This window comes from Myotis davidii, unplaced genomic scaffold, assembly GCF_000327345.1.
Source record: "Myotis davidii unplaced genomic scaffold, ASM32734v1 scaffold394, whole genome shotgun sequence".
NCBI lineage: Eukaryota > Metazoa > Chordata > Mammalia > Chiroptera > Vespertilionidae > Myotis > Myotis davidii.
This window is the reverse complement of record NW_006287548.1, coordinates 3986987-3995501: the sequence shown is the minus strand read 5'-3', so window position 1 is coordinate 3995501 and position 8515 is coordinate 3986987. Positions and strand designations below refer to the sequence as shown.

Here is an 8515-nt window from a genome sequence, read left to right as displayed (position 1 = left end):
GAGTGGGATCACAGGGTCAAATGGGAGTTCCATTTGTAGCTTTTTGAGGAAACTCCATACTGTCTTCCATAGTGGCTGCACCAGTCTGCATTCCCACCAGCAGTGCACAAGTGTTCCTTTTTCTCCACATCCTCTCCAGCACTTGTCGTTTGTTGATTTGTTGATGATAGCCAGTCTGACAGGTGTGAGATGGTACCTCATTGTTGTTTTGATTTGCATCTCTCGGATGATTAGTGACTTTGAGCATGTTTTCATATGTCTCTTGGCTTTCTGAATGGGAAGGACAGACTTTTAAAACAACTTCAAAATGTATTTTATTTTGATATTTAAATAAATGATTATAATACAGCTTGACAAGAGCCCATAGAAGAGGAATAATATAGTAGGGATACTGATACTGATCCAGGGGTGTGCATGTGCAGGCAGGGGGTGGGGATTGGGGCGGGGCAGGGGTGAGGACAAACTCCCCTGCTAAAGAGAGGGTAGCTAAGTGAGGGCAAGTGTCTGGGAGCTGGTAGAAGTGGTAGGAAGGAGCATTGTGAGCGGAGGGAATAGCATAAGCACAGTTGAGCTCAGAGGTGAGAACTGTTATCTAAGCAGAGACCTAACGAGAGAGCTTGTTGAGTCACGCCTGGGGAACTGGCTATAAGATGGAGGCCCAGGAACTGGCCTTGAAGACTAACGGGGTGTCTGAGAAGCAGAATCAGTGAGCAGCACACTCCTGCTCTGTCCTTTCCGTCGGCCCTGCCTGGCTTCAGCCCCTGAAGAAAGATGAGGTTTAGCAGGGAGTCAGGCCAGGTGGCAGGAGGAAGATTCTGTCTCGTGTATTTCGGACTCTGTAGAATGTTACCTAGAAAACCAGAAATCCTGGCAAAGTGTAATTGTTTCCCAGGTCTACGGCGCACAGATAGTCACATGTTCCCAGCATTTCTGTTTTCTACACAGACTTCTGCATGTCACATCTTCTCCCCGATTCTTACTTTTGTACTTTTTATTTCACCCTAGTTAGGTTTCTTAGACCTGAGGTTTCCCCAGTTACATCAAGACTATCTTGTAATTTTATTACCTCCCCTGTGTTGAGTTTGAACTAGAAAGGTATCGACTCCTGATCCACTTGGTTTCTTGCACCTGCCTTTTCATCGCACTCGATTTATTCATATGAATGAATGAGTACATTGCTCTTTTGGTCTTTTTTTTCTTTTTCTTTGTAGAACACAAGCAGGCATTCCCAAACATTCTGAAGAAAGGTTACCTGGAGATTAGGAAGGACCACGACAGCTACTGGCAAAGCTGCTACGCAGAACTCTCGCCTTACAACTTGTGCTTCTACAGCCGCGACAGCAGCGGCAATCAAAGCCTCTCCGCCACGTACCCGCTCTCCCACTTCCAGAGCGTATCTGTCCTGGGCAACCTCGAGGCCAGGCTGGTGGACACTGTTCTGTATGACAACTCGCAGCTGCAGCTAAAGGCAGAGTCCCCGTGGGAGGCTTTGGACTGGGGGCAGAAGCTCTGGGAGGTCGTACACGCCGCCGTGCCCGGCAACATGGGGCGGCAGGATGAGCTGGCAAACTCACCAGGGCCTGGTTATCATTTTGACTGCACACAGGGTCATTGTTTACAGAAGCCCAGCGAGCTGCTCGCGCGGTCCCCTGTGGCGGGCGGCCCCAGACAGTACCAGGACGTCCTCAAGTCCGGCACGCTGTACCGGCTCACCGTGCAGAACAACTGGAAGGCGTTCACGTTTGTGCTGAGCAGGGCCTACCTCGTGGCTTTTCAGCCCGGCAAGCTGGACGAGGACCCCCTGCTAAGCTACAACGTGGACGTGTGTCTGGCTGTCCAGGTGGACAACCTGGACGACTGTGACTCTTGCTTTCAAGTCATTTTCCCCCAAGATGTCCTCCGCCTCCGGGCAGAGACGCGGCAGAGGGCTCAGGAGTGGATGGAGGCTCTGAAAACAGCTGCCAATGCGGCGAGGAGTTCAGAGCAAAACCTGCAAGTCACCCTGAGGAGCAAGGCCCAGGATCCGATGGGGGGGCACGAACTCAGGAAGAGCAAGCGGCAGTCCGTGACCACCAGCTTCCTCAGCATCCTGACGACTCTGTCTTTGGAACGAGGACTCACTGCTCAGAGCTTCAAATGCGCAGGTAGGAAGCAGCCTTTTAGCCTAAAGCTCATTACCCAGTGCTGAAGCTCACAATTAGAATTCGGTTTAAAAATCCCCTCCGTAGGCCGGTCACAGCCCCTTCAGTTTAACAAGCTGTGTTAGAACGTCTGTTTGTCTTCACGCCATGCTGGTGAAGTAAGTGTAGAAGCAGAGGTGATAGACACCATTGACTCCAAATGGCTTGGCCAAACCATTGCCTCACTAGACTAGGCCTCCTGCGGCTGCCAGGTTCTGTTTCCTCTGCCTCCTTCAATCAAGGTCACTGTGAGTGTGGAGGCCACGACTGTCTCCTCCGAGACATTCAGGCCCAGAGCTGACGACTGACATTCTTAGGGAAGGAACCCGTCCGTGGTCAGTCATTGCCGTGGCTCATGACTTGTCAGATCCTGTTAAGGTGGATTCTACGGAGTCAGCCTCGACAGAAACGTGGAGGGTGGGTGGTGACTAAGCAGATGACCTCTGAGTCACAATGGGCCTGTGCCTCATCCTGGGGAAGTGGGAGCTTCTGGGACTGCCATGGAAGGCGAGAGACCGTGGAGTCAGGGCTAATCATCTGTTACTTCTTAAAACCCTGTCCCTGCTCTCTCCCCTACTCCCCAGACCTCTCACCTTCCCCAAAGCAGTAAACCAAATCTATATACCTACTATAAACAAAATCAAGTGATTTCCCTTTTGCTAAACCCCACTATTTGTGAAGAGGAATTTACCAGGACAGCAGCTTTAATTGTCCCTGTTTTGCCTGGGGGGCCTCAGGGACTGGAAGCAGAAACTTGCCTGTGGGGTTGGAGAGGTTGGAAACACTCAGCCAATGAGGAAGCTGAACTGGGTGATGAGCATATACCCCCCAAAGGCACAGGCGGGAAAGGCCTGTGCTGAGCCAGCCATTGACTTTGGAAAATGGTTTTGAAATAAAGAGACACTGGTTTTAGTGCAGGTCCTTATAAATGATTGATACTTTGGTATTTGATTAAACTAATTGATGGAGTATATTTCAAAGTCCCGACATTCGACAGTAATTTACTGAGAGCTTGCTTTGTGCACATTCTGGAATTACAGTACACTTCTCTGGCTTTAGATTGCTGACAGGTTCAACAAACGTGCTTGTTATTGCAACCAGGGAGGACAGCTCAGGTTAATTCTCAAGACGTGAGTAGCTGAATTGGAAACTTCTAGTAAAAGGGGAAGAAAAGCCTCAGGTGTAACATAAGGATTGTCACCTGGTTGTTGCCTAATTCACCTCCCTCTCGTGAGTTTGCTTCCCGGGGACGTGAGCACTGTTTTGTGCTGCAATAGCAGCGCCCTAGCACTCAGACCGAGGGAGGAGAGAAGCAGGCGGAGGGTGCCATTCCGCAGGCAATGGGTAAAGGAAACAGGAAAAAGACAAAGGTGAGTGGGAGGCCGGGAGAAGGATGCTAAGTAGAAAAAAATAGGAAAAGGACTAGATAATGGGCAGGGGTAAAAGTTTGGGGCAGCTGCTTTGGGTGCCCTGTTTTAGGGTGCCTCCCTTGGCTGTGTTCACTACAGTTGGTTGGTTGGACCATAGGTTGGGATGGGTGGTAGTGAGGAATCCAGGAGACGGGTACGGTGGTCTCAAACTCACTTGCTCTGCTCACCTTTTACCTTCACGTTTTGGTTTGGAGTTTTAATAGGGCCCAGGCAGGTTTTTACTTTGGGGTGGAGAGAAGTCAATCCTAATTTGGGTAGTGTGGCCAGTTCCAAAGTCCAACGTTTTAATTTCATTTCTTTGCTCTCTCTTCATTCGGAAACGGCTACCTTCAGTTGCCTTGTGATACGAGTGGTCTTACTGGGCTGCTTTCCGTTTTCCTTCTTTGCCTGTGCATGGAACGCTTGCTTCCTACCTCAGGTAGGAATACCTCATCTCCTGTAGGGGGCAGAGTCTCAAAAGGAAAAGGCAGAAACTTGTTAAGCAAAACTCCGAATGTTTTTTAAATTACTTGGGAGGCTGTTCATTATATCAAGGATTATTATAGCAGATGGAACTTTAAAAATTGATCTATGTTTCTCACAAACACAGTTAATCTAAACCAGCTGTTTCTCTGTGTAGTACTTGTGTTCCCCAGCTTTGCATTCTCATAAAAACACTCATTCGGTGAAAGAGCTGGTTCCATAGCATGTTTACCTTCCAGAAGGCCAAAAAGTCCAGTCAATTGTTTTTAGTTGAGTCTTGGCTTTGTCTGTTATTTTAAGCAGAAGCTAATTCACGATATTTCATGGTTTTAGTGCGCCTCTTTAGACTGTAAGTTTTTATGTCCACTTAGTCCCTCCCCCTGTGAATATTTTTGATGAATAAGCCTTAAAAGTGGAAGATTGCACTGGGTAGCTCTCTATTAATGATGTCATTCAGTTGCTATTCAGGGGAGCCACAAATGTTGGCTTTTAAATCTACAAAATAGTGCAGTTGGCCTTATTGCACTAAATTCTTTCTATAGGTGAAGAATTTTCTATATTCTTCAAAACTTAAAGTGCCCCTGCAGAGAAAATGAATCACAATCATCCAAACATGTCTGAGGTTATGGTTTTGAAAATACATGTTTATATATGACTGTATATTTCTTAGCATGTGCTTGAACTTTTTATAGTTGTATTTGATTATGTGCGGCTTGGTCCGCGACTTCCTTTCAGCTCCACGGCCGCCCTATGCTTGGGAAGCCCCAGCCACGGTGGTCTTCTCGCCGTTCTGGAACCTACCTTGGGCAGTCCCACCTCCACAGCCTTTACACGTTCTCTTCCCTCTTTCTGAAAATATGCCTTTGAAAATTAACTTCCTCATTTATTGTGTTGTAAGTCTCTGACCACGTGCCTTTAAATGGGTGTGCACCTGGGCAAGTCAGTGCTGCAAGAAAGTAAACGTGGTCCCTGCTCTCAGGGAACTTGCATTCCACCAGGGAAGCCAGACATTATTTATATAATCACTTCGTGACTGCCAAATGGCAACTGAGACAAGAGCTCTAGAAGGCAGGCCCACCTGGGGTTAGAGAACTGACGGAGGTGGACTGTAGAAAATTGCAGATATTGGGTTATTGTTGACCTACAAAAACCGGTGGTTTGGCAAGGCTGACCCTAATGTCCGACCCTGAAGCTGCAGGAGGTGCTGAGCAGAGGAGCACGTGAGGACAGTGGTGTTTAAGGAAAACTCGGTGGCGCTTCAGTACAGCTTTTCAGAAACACCTCTGAGCAGAAGATGAGGGCCCCGCCGTTAGTGAAGTTGCCGGTGGGATTCTAAATTGTGTTTGGCAATGGGGAATCTGTGCTATTAAAATATTAATGCTAAGACAAATGCATATGCGGCTTATTGAAATATTTATCAAGTAGGTACCTATAAGTGCTTCTAAGTTGGGCCGCTCACAGAGAGCTGTGGTGTGAGGCAGCAGCCCTGTTTTCCTCAGGAATGCGACGTGTGTACATACCAATTTCCCCTCAGTAGATAAGGCTTTCTTGGCACTAGTACACACAGATATTTTTTCCTGTAATTTCCCCGCAATCAAGAAACCTAGCAATTGAGTCCAGTACCATAATAAAAGGGCCCAGGGCCTTGTTTATGCTGCATCAGGGAGACGCACAGCTCACCTTTTAAAACGCCTTTCCTTGCTGCTTTGTCATCTGGAAGTGAAATCGGGTGGCCCACTGTGGGGCAGTGTTCCTGATTCTGAAGTTGACAAGGAAGAGGCTGCAAGAAAGAGTGAGCCCTGGGGATCCCTCACCATTGTCACGCTGTCAGTTTTCATGGGTTTACTTCTTCGGCTGCTGTTTAACCTCTTGGGGCTGCTGTTGGTAATTACATTTCTCTGGCTTTAAGAGCTTTTTGCTTTCCTCGTCCTGCCCCCCCCCCCGCGCCCCTCCCCTCCAGCCCCAGCCTTTGGGAGGGGTAAACCCAAGGTGGGGAGGGTGGGGGGAAGTTTTGCTGTGAATTCTTCAGCCATTTAGTGCAAATTCCTGTAATTACCGGCATTGTGTCCTCTCTGAATGGCACATAATACAGCAGAAGCCATTCCTAATTGAGACCTTACAGGAGGTACAAATCCTCTCTTTGTTCTGCCTGACAAATTAGTGCCAGAAAGTGGCAGGGTCCGAGTGGGAATCAAAGGCAAGAAACACAAAGATGGAACTTAAGGCTACAGTAATAATCCTCTCTTGTCCTGAGGGGAAAAAAGGAATGACCAATGAAAAATGAAGTTTTTTTGTTTTGTTATAAATTCCCTTGACATGACAGCACCTCGGGGCTGCTCTATTTATTTAGCAAAAGTGATTAAATAGTAATACAACAGGGCTGCCCATTGTTTCCCCGGGAGCCCCCACCTCACAGACCCCTGCTGCCTTGGCTAATTGATTGACAATGAACCTCTGATAAAGAAGTATGTTGTTAGGACCTGAGCTGGGGGGAGCACTTTTTCCCTCTCTTTGTGTGTCTGAGTGTGTGTGTGTGTGTGTGTGTGTGTGTGTGTGAGAGAGAGAGAGAGAGAGAGAGAGAGATTTCATTTTTGTTTGAATTGCCCTCTAGTTTTTCTTTGCCCCCTCCCTTCCCCCCTTGCTTTTTTCCCCCAAAGCTTTTCAGAGCTTGCTCCCAGCTGACATTCACAAACAGGTAGAGAGGCATTAGTATTGTCGTGCAGGCTTTTGACAAGTTTATCTGTGGAGCCAACTTCCTCCTCTCCCCCTGCTCCATGTAAGGCAACACAGCAGTGTGAGAAGAGAGAAAGAGGAAGGGGGGCTGATTGTTGGTGCTTAAGGTCAAAAAAGTGTTGTTTTTTTTTTAAGTTTCTCATTTGTGGGAACGGATGTCTGAAAGTAGTCTTTGAACTAAGATTTTTCTCTTAAAATCATTACTCAACTTAAAAAAAAAATCTGTGCACTAATAGCATTTATATGTTGGGGGTGGGTGTTGTGAAGTAAGAAATAGACATTTGAATTATTTAGTCTCCCCTTAGATCCTGCGAAGTGGGGATTGATTATTTAAGGATAGACTCTGGCTGCTTGTGGTGTAACTCAGTACCCCAAGGATGCTGTAAATTGTGGGGAGATGACCAAAGCCCTCCAGGCAGATAAGTAATAGCTCCTGGTTGTTATTTGTTATATATGCTCAACTAGCTCAACCGGAGCTAAATCCCTAATTTAACTCTGTTACAGCTGCAAAAACAAATCATTTCAAGCCCCTATGAAAGCAAAATATATTAAACAAACAGTATCGACCTTGTTAATACCACATGGCATTTCGTGTGATAAATGAGGGTGTCTTTCTGGCAAAGGCCTGTTTTATGACATTGTTTAGACATAAAGGATACCTTTACCCTGGTAATACAAGCATCCCTGATAGAAAGTAAGGAGTGGTTAATTATTCATTAAATGGCTGCCAGTCGGGAAATAGGCAATATTTCTGAGTTGGGCATAGTTACTTATTGGCCTCAGAGCAAATCATGCAGAATAGCAATTCTTAAGAAAATGGGAAATTAAATGTGGGAGCTGATAATGCATGTGAGTCTAGATAAAGAAAGATCTGTAGGTTTTTAAGTGTTAAGAAGGTAAGTTGTATATTATGCTCTTGGAGAAAAAAAAATGTTCTAATGTAGCCAAAATCTGTCTTGACTTCCATGTGAAAAATCAGAAGATCCTCTAGCAGCAAAAGTGCCAGGTCTCAGAAGGAAATGAGAGAAAAAAAATAGAGAGAAATAGATTTTCCTTGGTATCTCCAATTCCTATCTTTACTGCTGTTTTCAAATTTGTCTTCCACTTGCTAGGAATGGTAGTGAGATGAAAATTTATTTGAGTTAAGGAGTGGATAGGTAGCCAATTAGAGGAGAAAAGGACAATGAAGGAAAACTTGGATATGCCCTCCCTCCCCCAAACATATAAACAGCTTAGAACTGTTCAGTCCACTGTTGTCTTCTCACCTTGTAAGGTCTAAGTCATTTTTGTTTTTCGATGTGTTGGATTGCCGTCTTCCAGAGGAGAAAGTTCTAGTTTGTGTGTGTTCACCCTGACTGGCTAAGTTTATTTATTTACACACAAACACACATACACACCAACTTATACATATACATATACATACACACACATACACACACACATATACAGACATACACACAAATAAAAGGGTAATATGCTAATTAGACTGTGAGACCTTTCAGGAGACCTTCTGGACGTTCTTCTGGACAAAGCCATGGTGGCGGGGCCGAGGTAGAGGTGGTTAGGGGTCAAGAGGGCAGGACAATTATGGGTGATCAGGCCAGGATGGGACGGCAGTTGTGGGTGATCAGGCTGGCAGGGGGCAAGTTGGGGGTGAGCAGACTGGCAGGGTTGCAGTTGGGGGTGAGCAGGCCAGCAGGGAGGGCAGGT

The 8515-nt window shown here is 46.4% G+C and overlaps 1 protein-coding gene across 7 annotated transcripts in view; it reads left to right on the top strand.

Annotated features, from left to right (window-relative positions):
• Positions 1–8515, top strand: part of PLEKHM3 (pleckstrin homology domain containing M3) — a 162854-nt gene that overhangs the window by 36771 nt on the left and 117568 nt on the right. For all 7 annotated transcript variants that reach the window (XM_006759432.2, XM_015561121.1, XM_015561120.1 and 4 more), the window contains one exon: positions 1212–2144. In XM_006759432.2, the coding sequence (XP_006759495.1) occupies positions 1212–2144 (933 nt within the window). The remainder of the gene's footprint in view (positions 1–1211; positions 2145–8515) is intronic.